This window comes from Sciurus vulgaris, assembly GCF_902686455.1.
Source record: "Sciurus vulgaris genome assembly, chromosome: 2".
In the NCBI taxonomy this organism is placed as follows: domain Eukaryota; kingdom Metazoa; phylum Chordata; class Mammalia; order Rodentia; family Sciuridae; genus Sciurus; species Sciurus vulgaris.
Genome location: NC_136462.1, coordinates 47,667,226 through 47,685,409, shown reverse-complemented (window position 1 = coordinate 47,685,409; position 18,184 = coordinate 47,667,226). Strand labels below are relative to the sequence as shown.

The window sequence follows — 18,184 nt, the reverse complement described above, 5'->3', positions numbered from 1 at the left end:
CTCAAAGACGGTAACAGGCATAGCCAAAATACCACCCATCCCTGGAGATCTAAAAACAGCTCAAAACCAAACTGGAGTATGGTTAGTACAGGAGCCAGAGCAGAGGTTCTCAAACTTTATTAAGTTTCGCAGTTTCCTGGACAGCCTGCTAAAGCAAAGGTTGGTGGGAAAAGCAAAAAGGATGTATCATCAGCAAAGTCTATTTCAGCCTGTGATCTTAGCGACAAAGTGATGTTTTAAATATTTTAACTGACATCTCAAGTGGGAAACAGAATTTTTAAGGGAGAAAAACACACCAGATGAAACTTAAGAATCCCAGGTGGTGTAACAGTGCTCATTCACCTATCTTTAAGAAATTCAACATAGAAAAGCATCAACTTTAATTTTTTCAGTGTATTTATTTAACTCACCGCAAGCATTTTCATTAGAAGTTCCTGTTGCTCTTTTATTGCTTGATTTTTAGTGCTCTCTTCATATTCATAACCATTTTTAGCCAAGTACTCAAGGTGGTTGTGAAATAAAACTGAACGCCAAAATTGTTCCTACAAAAATGGATGAAACTGCTTAAAGCCAAATATTACTTTAACATCAGGCAAATGTTAAATATTTATCTCAAGATACCAGTTTTTGAATAAAATATTTTCTGAATTCCTTTATTTACAGTTCAAATTCCAATGTAATATTACAGCTTGATTTTATCTTTGGCTCTTAAAAAAGGAGGGTGTATGTATATGTGTGGGTGTGTATGAGTACAGTGTTTTAATTAAACAGTTTCCTAGTGATCATGGCTAATGATCAGAGAACATGTTTTTCAGAAGATGATTTGCTTCTAACTTAAAATAACTATTGCAAGGTTTTTTTTTTGTTTGTTTGTTTGTTTTTTGCGGGGACAGGAGTGGGCTTCAGAGATTGAACCTAGGGGCACTCAACCACTGAGCCACATCCCCAGTCCTATTTTGTATTTTATTTAGAGACAGGGTCTAAGTTGCTGGCTTTGAACTAGAGATCCTCCTGCCTCAGCTTCCTGAGCCGCTGGGATTATAGGCATGTGCCACCACGTTTGGCTAATTGCAAGATTTTAAATGGCATTTAATGACACAGAGCTAGAGCCAACGTGGGGCAAACCAGGTGCTTGTAAGCACAAAATGAATGGAGGATTTGCCTGATCCCGAGAGGGAGGGCCCTACAATAGCGGCCCTGATGGTCATAACCATTTACCTTGCAGACAAGGTCCCTAAAAGCAAATTAAAGAGTACTGAACATTAGACATCATAATAATTTCGAAATGTCTGTGTCACACTGATGGAGCATTATCAAATTCAGAGTGACAAGGTAAGGCTTCCACATACCTCCATTTGTCCTTTCTCCGTTGCAATTTGACAGAACGGAATCTTAAAGGATAATATAGCTACAGCAGGGCGTGGAAGAGTGGGAGGAAACCGAGAACCTTTACAAGGGATGCACCTGTTAGTAAAGAAAAAGTTCCACCATGAAAAATTTCTAAAATGTCACAAAAACTGTTAAAATAAATAATTTTCAAAAGTCAGCAACTCACTTTAGCTCTATGAAGTAACAATCACTCAAAATGAAATCAGCTCTCTTCATATTTTCCTTAGCAAACCACCCAATTTAAAAATCTATAAACTGTGTCATAAACACGTGTCATGGGGCTCATGTTATACAACATATTCACTTCATTTCATTTCACTCATCTGTTACCCATGGTAGAAAGTGTCAAATAAGGGAAGATGATGATGAAATGTCCAAATACAGGTATTTATTAGATATTAGTGGAGAGTAGCACAGGAAGTCTAATACCATAAAAAAATGTTCTAATATACACTTAACTCTGCTAAATGAAAGGTTGTCTTTATGTGGTAACAGGGAGACTCTGTCTAAATTTTTTTCTGATGAGGCTATGTATAAGACATTTGAAAACACCCATTAGGAAGACTACTAAGGTTATTTAATTAAAAAGTATTCAATACACAGATTAATGTGCATATACACAACACTCTTTAACTTATGCACTCAAAATGATTTTATAGAGAATATCATGATTGTACACTGTACCACAGACATATTTTCTATTTCCATAGCCATTTTAAAAACCAGTACTTTTGCAAGGTGCGGTGGCACATGCCTATAATCCCAGCAGTTTAGGAGGCTGAGGCAGGAGGATTGTAATTTCAAAGCCAGCAACTCAGTGAGATCCTGTCTCTAAATAAAACATAAAATAGGGCTGGGGATGTGGCTTAGTGGCTGAATGTCCCCAAGTTCAATCCCTAGTACCCAAACAAAACAAAATTCCCAAACAAATAAAAAATAGTACTTTGGTCGATGCTTACTTCTAATAGCTATTCATTTAAATTATAGTAGAGTTTTTAATCGGAGCTTTAAGTCAAGGCATTCTTTTTTTAAAAAAATATTTTTTAGTTGTTGATGGATGTTTACTTTATTTATTTTTATGTGGTGCTGATAATCGATCCCAGGGCCAGGAAAGCAATCTACCACTGAGCCACAACCCTGCCCCAAGGCATTCTTTTTTTTTTTTTAAATTAAAAATCATAAATTTACATAAGGCAATATTGTTTGATTCATTCTGTTATTTTTTTCCCTCCAAGGTATTCTTGAAGGCATTTAAATACTAAATAGAAATTAGGCCCCTGAGTTGAAGATTGTTTTCATAAACATTTCCTACTATTATTAAATGCCCAGTAAAGTAATAAAAAAATTAAGCAGCAGCTGGGTGTGGTGGGGCACACCTATAAACCCAGTGACTAGAAACTGAGGCAGGAGGATCACAAGTTCAAGGCCAGCCTCAGGAGCTTAGTGATACCCTGTATCAAAATAAATATTAAAAGAGCCAGGGATATAGCTCAGTAGTAGAATGCCACTGAGTTCAATCTCTGGTATCCCACCTTAAAAAAAAAAAGAAAGAAAGAAAAGTAAAGAAAAAGTAAGCTCCAGTATCTAGGAATGTCTTTGAAACTACTCATGAGACTTGAATATCTTTTCTTCTTTTTGTGACTATACAATAAAAATACAAATGTTTCTAGAATTCCAATGTTTCTGGACATACAATCTTATTTTCTTTCTACCTTCCTCCCTCTTATAATTTTATAGAAATCAATGGTTTTTAGCACAGACTACAAGGTGGCCGCACAAACACCTTGATTTTAAAATCTATGCCAACTGCCATACACCTATGCACAACCACCATGGACTTAATGCTTAGGTCAAATAAAAAAGAACATGTAAATTCACAAAGGTAAGTATAATTACACACATACATAATTAACAAAATTAAAAGGGTTGCTAATTTTTGTCTACACTTTTTTTCTATAACATGATATCATTTGTTTAAAAATATTTTATAGCTCAAATACGTCATTAATTTAAACAGCAATGATCACAAAAAAGATGCTGATTGAGATTTTATTAACACTTTAAGTCACATTTACATCAAAGCAGAGTACCAATTCATATTCCATATCATTTTCTTAGCTTTAAAGACTTAAAGACTTTTTCTTTGTAAAATATCCCAATGATAGAGAAAACAGGGAGAAAACACATTCTGACTGTTATTTTGATGGTTTTTGCCTACTATGAATGAATTTCTTAGAAACTATGTCCCTAAACCATTTGGAAGAGGAAATGTGAAAAAATAAACTGCCGTTACTAAGGAGACAGAATTACTTCAATTCCTTTTCAAAATGATCACCAAATCTGTTTTCTTATTAAATTAAAGGGAGAATTTAACAACAGCAGATTGCAGAAAATTGGGGCCAACGTCCAAACTAACCTTCCCCAATCAGAAAGTTTTGCTTTCTACTCTGTGTTAAAAGGGACTTTGTTCACAACTTTTTTTCCCTCCCCTCTGGCAGTACTGGGGACTGAACCCAGGGAAGCTCCACCAGTTAAGCTATATCCCCAGTTCTTTTTCATTTGGAGACAGAGTCTCAAAGTTCTGAGGCTTATGATCCTCCTGTTTCAACCTCCCAGTAGCTGGGATTATAGATATGTACCACCACCTCGCCTGTCCTACCTCTTTTAAAGCACTTAATTCAGAAGTAGCATAATGATTTTACAAAATTACCTCTTCAGGGCTGCAAACTTTACTTTTGTGTAGTACAAAACCTATAGTCAGTACCATACTATAACAAATGCTTGTTAAATGAACGCAACTAGAAAGAAAAATCTAGTAGTCATGTTCAGAGTTTCTAAAGAGGAAAGGAAGGTTGCTGTTTGTACAGAGCAAGTTACAGACTATAGCACAGCAAAATTAGTTACCTCTGTTATATATTAACCAGTTGCCATCATGAAACAATAAAGGCAGTTTTCCTAAACTGAAGTTCAGGTAAAAGGGGTAGAGGTGATAGCTCTATAGATCAATAATTTTTTATTTCATAATTACAGAAGTGTTTTGCACTGGCAAATGAATTTTAAAAATTACATTTAACTAATTATACTCCCTTTTAAAAGATCCTGAACAAAAAGAAAAATTCTGAATTGGGTTAGAAAATGCATATAAAATAAAAAGACTAAGAAAACAAGTATCATTAAATGATATACAAAGCTAAATTCCATTTAGTAAGAACAATAAGAAAAACACTTTTAATAGCTACCATTCAATGAACGTTCACTAAGGGTGAGTATTCTACATACTAACTTCATCTTCACAGCAATTCTGTGAGAGGAGTACATTTGGGTTTTAGAGATAAGGAAAGAAGTTCAAAGAGTATAAATAGTATGGCCACACCACACAAAGAACTCTTCAGTCAGGACAGTACAGCAGTCACACCATACTGTGACTCAGAGTCTGAGTCTGGGACCACTAGACCATCCTGCTTTCCAGAGGAACACAAACACTGACAGCAAACAGAAATCAGAAATGTAAACAGGATAAATTTCTTGATAACAAAAACAGGTAAGTCTCATTATTCACAGAAGTAGGCTACTGATGGTGGGTATAAGATCCCTAAATTTTCATGTATCTCTATCCATAGGAAGGAAATCAATAATCTCCGAATGTCTCTAAACCTAAGAAAGCTAGGATGAAAGTGCAACAAATCATACTGAGTAGTATAGTTTCCAACTTTTGAAAAATATTTGTCTATTTTTCCAAAATTAAGCTAGAAAAAAATGAAAATACCCTGAAATAATCTATTTACCATAGTAGATAAAACTAAATACATTTTCACCAACAGCTCTTTTAGGACACCTTTTTGGTGTTTCAAATGTCTGCTTTATAAGACCCTCCTAAGAAATTCAATTCTTCTATAATAAACTGGTTCTTAAGGAAGAAGTGTTTAACCTTTAATGTACTTATCAACTCCCATTGTTCCTTTATTTTAATACAAAAAAAGCTTGGTTTTTTTTTGCCATTAACTAACTGTGTGATACCAAACAAATTACTTCATCTTTTTGAACCCCAGTTTTGTCATATATAAAAACTGGAGGAAAATGCTGACACGAGGGCAGGAAGCGCAGGACCTGGACCAAAAGAAACAAGCAGTAGGAAAAAAAAGATTTATAACAACTAAAAAAAGAAAGAAAGAAAACAGTAGTTAGTATATTTTTTATCCCTGAAGGGCAGCTGAACTATTGTAAAGGGTCCATAAATTCACACAGGTATCATGAATTGTCCCTAGACTCAACATGAAAACATTTTCCACTTTATGTATTGGAATTTTCATATGCATATAAATGATGTGATTTATAAATACAAATTTATATTAACATACAATTTGAGTTGGATGTGGTGATAACATGCCTGTAATACTAGCAACTTGGGAAGCTGGGGCAGGAAGATTAAAAGTTCCAGGCCAGTCTTAGTAATTTAGTGAAACCCTGCCTAAAAAAATAAAAACAAAGGGCTGGGGTGTAGCTTGGTGGCAAAGCACCCTTGGGTTCAATCCCCAATGCCAAATATTAATTAATTAGTTAATTAATATATTACTTTTATAGGTCTATAGAAGCTTCTGTTATTATGAACTGTCAACCAGCTGATAATAATTGTACAACTACTATCGTTTGGAGGTCATGAAATGTCTAATACTTAAAAATGGCTCTTATATTTGAAAATGTCAAGAACCACTGGCATAAACAATTTCTAAAATCTTCCCAAGTCTAAAGCTGTAATTTAAAGTCCATTATTTCTTTATCCCACGTTAAATTCAACAGTTAAACGTTACCAGCTATAATTACCATGGATTTAACAGAAAAGCATGCAAGAAAAGAAAGCTTGTTTTATAAATACTAGGGATTTAAAAATGAAGCATGAAAACTTACAATATTAAATGAAATGAAAAACCAAAATTACTCATGGCAAATGAATAATTTCACATTTCCCTTTAAGATAATGACATTCACCAACAAAATGAATCATTAATTTAAGGATGAGGCAGGATAGTAAAAATTCTCATAGGTTCAAACTTTAATCCTCTAATAAGATAGTATGTGAATTCTTTAATTCAAATTACTAAACAATTTGATTCCTAGAAATGAACATGCAAGAAATTCCTAATTGTTCACTAATATAGTTTTGAATCCAAGGGTACTCTACCATTGAGCTATGTCCCAGACCTTTTTGTTTATGTTTTTGAGATAGTCTTGCTAAGTTGCCCAGGCTGGTCTTGAACTTGTGATTCTCTTAATCCAAGGTGCTGGAATTATGGGTGCCAGGGTCCCAATATACTCTTTTTAATGATAAATATGTCAATAATGTAATATCTGGAGACTTTATAAAGACAAAACATTCAGAAATAATGGTCCCTGTTCTTGCATCACAATCTGGAGAAACCAGGAACAGAATACAGGAATTTCTGTCACTTTTCAACTATTAAATCTATCTGCATTTGTGCCTACCTTCTTCCCTTTCATTATAAGTGATAAAATGTCTATCATTTAGATAGGTAGTCTAAACTCTATCACCTTTCTTTTTCTTTATTAATGATTTCATTCCTTTGGTTTTCTCCTGTTTTTTACACTGTCAATCTCATCCTCTTTATTAAGTTCAGTGCCAAAAATCATAAAATGCTGTAAAGCTGGACAGAGTGGTTCATGGCTGTAATTCCAGCAACTCAGAAAGCTGAGGTAGGATGATTACAAGTTTGAGGACAGTCTCAGCAACTTATCAAGGTCCTAAGCAACTTAGTGAGACCTGCCTCAAAAATAAAAACAAAAGGACCGGAGATGTGGCTCACTGGGGATGTAAAGTGCCTCTGGGTTCAATCTGGAGTATCCCCCCCAAAAAAATGTTATAGAATCACCTTAGCTAAAGAATCCCCTCTTTAACTTCTTATCCCCTTTTAGGTACCACACCAAATCTGTACTCCTCTTCACAGCCAATCTTGAAAAGAGTTGTCTACATATTCTACTTTCATTTCTTTACTTGTCATGCCTTTCCTAATCTGGAATGTAACATTTTATTATGCCACTAAGACCAATTTTAAGAGTGACCAATAAACTCCATGTAGCCAAAATGAGAAGTTTTCTTGAACTTGACTTCTGGCCTTCTGTGATTCACCTTAGTGAATTGTTGCTTTCATTTTTTAAAAGTTCAATTTATTTAATTTTTGAATAAGGAATATATTTATATGTTCAAAAAGTATAAAAAGGAATATAGACCAGGCACAGTGGCTTGGGAGGCTGAGGCAAGAGGATCCCAGGTTCAAAGTCAGTTTCAGCAATTTAGCAAGGTCCTAAGCAATTTAGCAAAACAGTCTCAAAAATGAAAAAAATAAATAGAAATAAAAATATAAGGGCTGGGGATGTGGCTCAGTGGTTAAGCATCCCTGGTTTCAACCCATAGTACCAGAAAAGAGAATGAAGAAAAGCAAGAAAAGAAAAAAATACTGAAGTCTCCTCTTTATATTATCCCACTGTACTTTTCTCTATCAGTTAACTATTTTCCTTTCTAGAATTTCCAGAAATTCTTCAGAATACATAATCAAATAAAATTATGTATTCTTATTCTCTCCTCCCTTTCACACAAAGGTATTAATTTCACTCCACCATATCTTGCAGATCCTTCCACATCACCACATAGTATCCTTATTCTTTAATCACACATGGAATGTACCTTAGTTGTGTCACACCACAGAGCACACAAGTCAGTAGTTTCCATTATATTCAGAGTTGTGCATCGATTATCACTAAATGTAGAATATTTTCATCACCCAGAAAAGAAGTCACATACCCAGTAAGTTACTCCCTATTCTAAGCTCCACTCTCCCTCCCAACCCTCCACCCTTTGGTAACCACTAATATATATTTTCTGTTTCTGGATAGCCTATTCTAAACATTTCATCTAAATGGAATCAAACAGTATGTAGCCCTTTGTGTCTGGTTTCTTTTACTTATTAGCATAGTTTACAAGGTTCATCTGTTATAGTATTTATTTGTGCTTTGTATCTTTTTATAGTTCAAAAATATTAGCTGTACTTTTTACTTATCTATTCATCAGTTGATGGACATTTGCACTGTTTTTACTTTTCAGTTGGGCGTGGTGGCACATCCTAGCGGCTCAGGAGGCTGAGACAGGAGGATCGCGAGTTCAAAGCCAGCTTCCGCAACTTAGTGAGGCCCTGTACAACTCAGTGAGACCCTGTCTCTAAGTACAAATATAAAAAAAGGCTGAGGGTGTGGCTCAGTGGTTAAGTGTTCCTGAGTTCAATCCCCAGTACCAAAACAAAACAAACAGAAAAACCTTTTCAAATATTATGAATAAATCTACTATGAACATTCAAGTGCAAGTTTTTGTATGAACACATACTTATTTCTCTTGATTACGTATCTAGGGGTGGAAGAACCAGATCATATGGTAATTCTACGTTTAATCCTTTGAGATACTACCAAGCTATCATTTTACATGTCACTAGTAGTGCCAGTGGGTTCTGATTCTCCCATCAACACTAATTGTGCCTTTTTTGATTACAGTTATACTAATGGTAGTATGAGTGACAATAATGAATATATTTTCATGTGCTTATCTGCCAGTGAACAGCTTTTCTGGAGAAATATCTACCCAAACCCTTTGCCTATTTTTAAACTGGGCATCTTTTTCTGAGTTGTAAGAGGTCTTCATAAACTCTGGGTATAAGTTCCTTATTACATATATGATTTGCTTCACTTCTTTAAAAAGCTGTAATATTCTAGGAATCAGATATACAGATGTATTTGGAAATTTAGGTTTCCAGTCTTCTGCTAGTAACAACCCTACCTGTAGGATACTATTTCTATGCATCACACCCCAGGTGTGCTAGCAGTAGTAGCTTCCCAAACTTTCACGTGTACATTAATCACCTGGGATCTTGCTGAAGTGCAGCTTCTGATTCAGTGGGTGTGACACAGTCCCTGATATGCAGCATTTATAACAAGGTCCCTGGTTATGTTGACGCTGCTAGTCTGTGGATCGCACTTTAAATATTAAGTAGAAGTACATCTGTAGGACAAATTCTAAAAGAGGACTGATGGGTCAAAGAGCATGTGCATTTCTAATTCTGGCAAACTGTCCTCCATGGGGATTAGACCAATTTATAGTCCCATCAGGGATATATGAATATGATTATTTCTCCAAAGCTCACCAATCAAGAATACTACCAAACTTCAGAACTCTCTGACAGATGTTTAAAAATTCTTTAGTTTTATATTTATATTAAATGGATATTAATCATCTTATTCAAGAGCCATTTGTATTTTTCCTCCTGACTGTGTCTATGTCTTGAATTTGTCTCCCCTACAACTTCTGTGATTTGACTCTTTTTAGGTAGTTTTTTTCTTACTTCCTTAGTTTATCTTTTCTTTTTCTAATTCAAAAGCTCCCACTCCAATATCTTATCTCCAAATGTTGGCATTTCTTACAGTGAGTTCTGAGACCTTTTATTTTCTTCTTTCTTTTTTTCTTTTTTGTTCAGTGCTAGGAATTGAACCCAGGGTACTCTACATTCCCAGTCCTTTTTTATTGAGATAGTCTTGCTTAGTTGCCTAGGCTGGCTTTAAACTGGGGATCATGAGCCACCACACAGTCTTCTTTCCTCTAAGTGCTCACGTTATGATTTTAAATACCTTCATTATATATTCTGGTAACTCCCAAATTTCTAACTCCAGCCTAAATTTCTCCACTGAATTAAAATTTATATTCTAAGAAACTTCATGGTATCTCCATTTGGATACTTCTCAGGTATTTCAAACTTTAACATCAAGAAGGAATTCCTTTCCATCTTATTTCTATAAATGGCTTGATATCCAGCTGTTAAAACTAGAATCAGCTGAGTGCGGTGGTGCATGCCTATGGACCTAGCAGCTCGGGAGGCTGAGGCAGGAGAATCACAAGTTCAAAGCCAGCTTCACAAAAAAAAAAAAGGCAGCCTCAGCAAAAGTGAGGTACTACGCAACTCAGTGAGACCCTGTCTCTAAATAAAATATGAAATAGGACTGGGGATGTGGCTTAGTGGTCCAGTGCTCCTGAATTCAATCTCCAGTATCAAAAAGAAAAAAAAAGTTTTCCATGATCACCCTACCCGGAATATCCCTTCTGTTAATTCTTCATCATGGGTCTGGTCAGATTAATTAGTGGAATTTATCCAAGGCAGCAATTAATATTTTACTTGTTTCTGTTATCTGTCTTTGAGATCAAGAGGACTTCAAATGTCAAAAAGAGGACAATCTTCAATACAATACTGAGTTGAGTCTATATGAACTGAGAATTCTACATTTATAATAGACAAATTTCTATGAGCCCTCTCCCCTACTATGATAATTAAGTAAACAAATATCAAAAGCAGTAGAATTATACAAAAACAAATTCTCAATTTATTGACTACGTGTTATGGTTTGGATATGAGGAGTTCCCCCAAACGTTCATGTGTGAGATAATGCAAGGTTCAGGGGAGAAATGATTGGTTTATGATAGACTTAACCCAATCAGGGAATAGGCTGTGGTTGGAGGAGGTGGGTCACTGGGGTTGTGGCTTTGGGGTGTACATATTATATCTGGTGAGTAGTCTCTCTGCTGCCCAATCACCCATGTGAACTGCTTCCCTCCACCACACTCTTACACCATGATATTCAGCTTTACTTTGAGCCTTGGGGAATGGAGCCTGCTGTCTATGACCTGAGACCTCTGAAACTGTGATCCCCAAATAAACTTTTTCTCCTCTATAATTGTTCTATTCGGAACTTTTAGTCACAGCAGCAAAAAAGCTGACTAAAACACTATGGAAAGCAAGTAAATTTACTAAGATGAAAGATAAACTTAAAGATCCTTTTAGAAAGAATTCAAAGCACTTTTTAAAAGAGCCAACATTACGTATTCTGAAATGGCCCACCTCAGCTGCTGGGGATTTTCATGGATACCAATAACCCAGTAGTGGTCAGACTTTCCTTTACAGTGTTCTCTGGTGCTACACACAGGAGTCCAGGTATTACCAAGCCCTCTGTTAAGCATTCGAACACAGCCTTCAGAATCCACATAACAGGGTGTACCTATACACCAACAAAAAAGAAATCACTTGGAGATATAGCTACATATTTGTTAAATAAACCCTGCTTTAAAAAATACATACCAAGGATGTAACTTTTATTTCAAAAAGCAAAGTAAAAAAGTAAAATAATCTAAGATTGCCTTCTGTGAAATTTCATGAACCACACAGACTCTGACCTAACAGAACAAAAAATCTGCATGTGATATGACTAATATTTACCCAAATAAAGGAAAAAACAGTTTCAGTGAAAACTATGCCACCTGCTGGAATATAACAGTAACTATTTTTAAGCCAATTTCAGGGAAAAACAAATCAAAACAAAACAAAAAACTCAACATCTGAAGGCTTCTGGTTAAGAGAGATTTGATAAAATGACCAGAACCTGATAGAAGGTGATGATAAAACAAATGCCTTTGTTACTCTTTTTCTTCCATTCCTCCTTTCACTGTTCTATCCCCAACTCCTAGGTAAGCAATTCTTAGGAAAAATAGGTAATCAACAATATTTCCTACTTAGTATGCTTCCGCCTCACGAAGTGCATGGCAAATTATCTAATTAACCCTTTTCTTACGTGTGGCTTCATACCCCTCTCACTCTGATAACATTAATTTCCTCAGGGACTAGATATAATTGGTACTTGGGGGAAAAAAAATCTATATAAATGGGCACTGTTATTATTAAAGCATAAATGTCTAATAGTATCCCAATAGAAAACAAATCCAAAAATGGCTGACACTTTAAAGACAAATAAGCTGGGCATAGTAGGACATGCCTGTAATCCCAGGTACTTGGGAGGCTAAGGTAGGAGTATAGACAAGTTTCAGGCCAGTCTAGGCAACTTCACAAGGCCTTGTCTCAAAAAATAAAAAGGGCTAGGAATGAAGATAAGTAGGGCACCTCTGGGTTCAATCCCCAATATGGCAAAAACAAACAAACAAACGAAATTGAGGTTTTCAATGATGTAAGTAAAGGGCATATATAGCTAATAACAAAAATATTTAAGCCTCTGAGAGAGGGGTAGTAAATGCTTTAAAATAAGGTATTCCTCCCTGTCCTTCAAAACATGTCATAAGCCACTATAAGTGGTTCTAAAATAGTACCGTCCAACAGAAACATGTGAGCCACAAATGTAATGTATATCACAAATATATATATGTTACAAATATGTGTGTAAATGCACACACACACTGCAAATTTATATGTCTGCAGTACTGGCAGGGCACATTCTGCACATGCTAGGCAAGTGCTCTACCACTGAGTTACATTCTCAGCTCCACACAAATATAAATTTTCAATTTTATAGTGCCTCTTTAAAAAAAGGTGGGGGAGTTAATTTTAATAATGTTTTATTTAATCCAATGTATTCAAAATATTACCATTTAAAATGAAAAATAGAAAAGAATTCGTTTTTTAAAAGATTTTTTCTGATACTAAGTCTTCAAATTTTGGAGAAAATACTTACAGAACATTAGCTACATTTCAAGTAGTCAAGAGCCACATGAGGCTCATAGTTAATAGCAGTGGATAGGATAGTTCTAGAAAATCCTTAATTTTGTGAAGAATCTGCTATGGAAGATACTACTTTACTGTTGATTTTTATCTCCTCCCTGTTGCCTAATATATAAATATTAGAAAACCATTTACATTTGTAAGTTTCTAATGTGAATTCTCATGAAAAGAAATCTTGTTCATTACACAACAGCTTACTTTGCCTAACAAGAGCAGTTTCCGATTCTGCCAACATATTAAAATACAGAAATTTAAATGTAAAATATAGACAACTTATCTTTAAAGAAATTAATTAGAATAAAATAATGACACAATTTTCTTCTTGAAGTGAGCTTAAAATGAAGAAAAAAAATTGAGCTTGCCTTCAGCTGAAAAACCAACCCAAGCAAGGTAGGATTTCCTTGTAAGAGGAAGAGGATCACCATGTAAAATTTGTTTCTTCTTTTTCCCCAGCTCTAGTAGTTGAACTCCAAGGCACTGATCTCCATCAAATCCTGTACCTAGTGAGAAAATGTAAATATAAATCAAGCATTGAAGGCTATTCAGCAATAATGCAATCTAAATTATTTTCTCAACTGATTTTATGTTTCATTTTTAGACTAACTAGCACTAATTTTTAGACTAGTGCTATTTTTATGGACAACCCATGAGACGTACCATTCAGGTATCAGAAACAGAATATGTTACATGGACTATTTATATAAAATGGTTATAAGTGATATTCACTTAATCAAGGTTTATTCATAAAGAACTTACCATGTAACCCCAGGCACTGGTCTAGACAATGTGGCTACAATGGTAAATAGTCATTTTTTTCATGAAATTCATATTCAAGTTGAAAAAGACAAATTGAAAAAAATTCAAGAAGAACAAAAAAATGCTACCAAAGATTTGAAGCAAATATTAATAGAGTGAACTGAGAGACTACTTTAGATTGTAGTTAAGAGTTGGCCTTTATGAGAAGTAAAATTTAAGCTGAGGTATTAATTGCAAGATAGGGCCAGCCATGCAAATGTAAGGAAAGGAATACTACAGGAGACAGAGGGAACTGATGGCGGAAGGACCTCTGGCTGGGGCAAGCTCAGTGTTCAAAGCACACGAAGTAGCTGGTATGGCCAGAACATGGCAACAAGTGGCAAGAAACGAGGCTAAGGAGGTCAAAGGTCAATTCATGTAGGATCAGCAGATCGCTTCACCAGCTATGGTAAGAAGTCTGACTAAAAGTGAAAGGACCTCAGAGATTGAAGCAGAAGAGGGAGATGATTGGAGTTTTATGCTGCTGTGTGGAGAACAGACTGTGAAAGCAGGAATGAGAACTGAAAGACTAGGTAGGCTACTACTGACAGTCTGACAAGACATACAGGTTGGTCCAGGGTGTGCGTAGAGAAAATGAAGGGACAGATCTGGAATGTGTTACTCTATAGAATTGACATGACAATAAAACCTTTCTAATGGAGCTAATGTGGGAAATGAAGGAAAGAGGATTGAGATGCCTGTTAAAACTCTACATACAGATTTCAAGTGAGTAACTGGATGTGAGGTACTACTAGTGGTATCAATTTAGAAGACCTGGATACAGAGGGATGTCAGAGAAGCCAAGAAAGTATTTCTGATGGAATTGTAAAAAAAAAAAAAAAAGCACAGATATCAACAGTAATCTTAGTAAGACCAGTTTTTTTAACATGGTGGGAACCAAAGACAGAACATGAAGTGAGGAAAAAGAGGCAGCAACTTTTGAAAAGTCACATTCGAAGTTGTTTGATTCTTTACACTAAGAGTTAATCAATTTTTGAGGTTTTTCAAATTCTGAAAGTTCACTGACATGCTTGCCAAAAGATGTGATTTAGAATATAAGTAATTAATCAGACTTTACCTTGGAATTCTCTCAATAATGCCCTATAGGTTCTCTTGTAAATATAAAGTTCTCATTTTCTTTGCTATTAGTATATACAACAAAATGTTCCACATTCAAAGATTACACTGATGCAAATACTAAATAAATGCAAAACCAAAACAAAAGTACCAACAAAAAGCTCAAATAATTTCCATATTATTTCAGGTCATAATACAATTTACAAAAGACTGGAAAAAACCTACCTCTGTGATAAATAATGAAAAGCTGTTCTCCGTGTCCTGCCATTGACACCACAGGTCCAGGAAGGCTGAAGATCTCTTTTTGAACACCTCCAATAGTAAACAATCGAAGGAGCAAGGCACTAGTGGCGGCAGCAGCCCATCCCTGACCCAGACATATGGCTTCAATATCCTCATTCTGTGGCATGTCTACTATCCACTCTTTGCTTGAATCCCAGGAACTAAAGTGCAGGCAGTGAAGCTTGCTAAAAATTAAAAAAAAAAAAAAAAAAGAGAGAGAGAGAGACAACCCAACTTTTATGTGATATTTTAGATATACAACTATTCATGATACCCAATAACGTTTGTTTTTCTATTATATATTACAGTATAAGAAACTGTTTTGAGAAAATAATTATTAAATATCCTAAAAATGAATTATACTAAAATTTTCATGTTTTTGAAGAATTCAAAGATACAGGAAAATTTTCACAATATAATGTTAATTAACTAAAAAAGCAGGCTAAAACTGCCAAGTATGATTGTTATAAATGCACACATAGTAGAACCAGTCACTGCCAACAATTTCATGTTTAAGGTTTTTTCCTTTGAGCATACATAAATGTTAAGTTATTCTTTGAGCTTCAGAATGTAGAAACCATTAAGTATCTGGAATCAGAGACAATAGTGACATTCTGATGTGATTTTAATACCAAATCTGTAACATATATGACTATGAAATATGTCTAGTGATAACATTATATAGGACTATAAAATATGTCTAAGGAAAACAAAAAGGAGGGTATCTAAAATAAAAACTGCCCATAGAAATATATTTTCTAATTATGCAAGATATTCTGTGATGGAGTCTCTTAGTGAACAGTGGTTTTTTTGTTTTGTTTTGTTTTTCTGTCACGTTGTTGTTTGTGCATACTAGACAAGTTTTCTACCACTGAGCTATATCCCAGGCCTGTGATTATTTGAATAAACTGATTTAACTCAGTAATGAATGAAGTATTGAGTTGACTTTATAATGTGTAAATTAGCACACTAATTAAAATGTTAAAAATGACCTAATATAGTGCTCGTTGGACTTTAATATGTATTCAGTCACCTTCAGGATCTCATTAAAATGCAGATTCTGATTCAGAAGGTCTGGGGTGGGATCTGAGATTGTGGATTTTCAACAAGTTCCAGGTGACCCTAGTTTGTGGACTATACTTTGTGCAACAAGAAGCAATTATATCTCATTAGAAGCATTTTAACTTCAAATCACCTGGGAGAAGTAAAATCCATTCATCAAGTATATTAAGAATATCAAGAAAAGAGATCAAGAAAGAGTAATCTGGCTATTTTATATTTATATATATAAATAATATATATGTAATTTATATAGAAATATATATTTACATAAGTATATATTTATATATAACAGAAATAATATATACAAACAGAAATAATTATATATGTAATATATAAAACAAAAAACCATTTTTCTTTAAAAACAAAAACACCTCAAAAACGTTCTGTATCTAAGGGTTTTTCATAATTTTTTTCCTACCTACTTACCTACCTATTAACTACTTATCAAAATATGTAAAGTCCAAAATATATTAAAAACAGTAAATTGATGAATAGTACCCTTTTGTTTCTCCTTATTTATACTTCTTTTCAAAGACAGATTTCAAATCTAATCTAAAGTGACCACAAAAGAAAGAAAAGAAAAAATCCCAGATCAATAGTTATCCAAGGCTGGGTTTTAATTAACTACAAAGGGATATGAGAGAACATTTTTGGGATATAAAAAAATTTCTGTATTTTGACTACTGTAGTAGTTATACATTTGTCAAATCATCAAACCATACACCTAAAATAGGAACATTTTACTGTATATAAATTATACTTCAACAAAGTAAATTTTAAAAGGAGGGCTCACACAGATAGATATTGAGGACACACATCAAATTGTTAATAGTGATTATATCTGAGAGTAGAACTCTGGCAACAACTTTCATTTTCTAAAAATTCTGTACTTTTTTTAACAATGAATACATGTTACTCTTGTAATAACACTAACAACATAAAAATTAATTTTTTTTTCTTACACTACAAATTTTGTCATGTCATTTTGTTTGGTATGTAGTTAAGAGATTGTAATCAGGGGACAATTAGGGGAAAAACAGACACATATTCTGAGGTATTATAGGTGTGCTGGTACTTGTACCAAATGCTTTTATCTGGAATTTCTACTATAAAAGATATAATTTTATTAACTTTTTGTCTTTAATTTCAACAACAACAAATTATTTTTAATAATCTTGAATTTACCTTGCTAGTTCATCAGTGCTTTCACATGCCAACAAAATAGCTTCATGAGAAAGATCTGCTACTGTATAATTCAAAGCATTTGACAAATGTGTTGCATGGTGTATGGAGGTATCATGAAATTCCACATCTATGGCATTGTCTTGTTCATCATTATAGCAGCGAATAATTCCAATAGAATTCCACACCTACAAATATGTAAGATTAAATACAAGTCTGAGGAAAACCAAAAAAAAAAAAAAAACTGCAGGCTATAGGAGTATAAATTAACAATATTGTAACTCAATCTGTATCAAGATTTAAGTTATGGAAGCTATGATATCTCATTTAACTCTAGTTTCAGGTAGTAGTAGCAATATCAGAACTACAATTACTAATTATTCTTTTCTTCCTGAAAAGGTACATACGTGCTTATTGATTAACAAGTATTTAATGTTTAAAAATAAATTACATGACTATTTTCTTAAAAAATACTTTATAAATGGCCTCTGAAAAACCTCAAAAGAAACATATCAAAACTTTAATTTACTTATTCTATGGATACAAATAATTTTTTCCTGTTCCAACTAACTGGTTTATATTAGAGGATAAATATTATAATTTAAGGCAACATAAATTGACACTATTTGGAAAACTAATCTTCCACTTATGTCACTATAGGCCCACACTATGCCCTAGTCTTTCTAATAAAATTATTGCCAATACTTAATTTAATTATATAGTCATTTCAAATATAACTATGTATTTATAACTATTAATAAAAGTATATATAATTAACTATATGATTA

The 18,184-nt window shown here is 34.1% G+C and overlaps 1 protein-coding gene across 1 annotated transcript in view; it reads right to left on the bottom strand.

Annotated features, from left to right (window-relative positions):
* The window catches only part of WDHD1 (WD repeat and HMG-box DNA binding protein 1), a 66,432-nt gene that overhangs the window by 23,013 nt on the left and 25,235 nt on the right, over positions 1-18,184 (bottom strand). Inside the window, exons 12-17 of the mRNA XM_079121646.1 lie at positions 17,400-17,584; positions 15,096-15,337; positions 13,361-13,498; positions 11,334-11,490; positions 1,350-1,464; positions 411-542 (exon numbers count right to left, since the gene is read on the bottom strand). Of these exons, the coding sequence (XP_078977772.1) occupies positions 411-542; positions 1,350-1,464; positions 11,334-11,490; positions 13,361-13,498; positions 15,096-15,337; positions 17,400-17,584 (969 nt within the window). The remainder of the gene's footprint in view (positions 1-410; positions 543-1,349; positions 1,465-11,333; positions 11,491-13,360; positions 13,499-15,095; positions 15,338-17,399; positions 17,585-18,184) is intronic.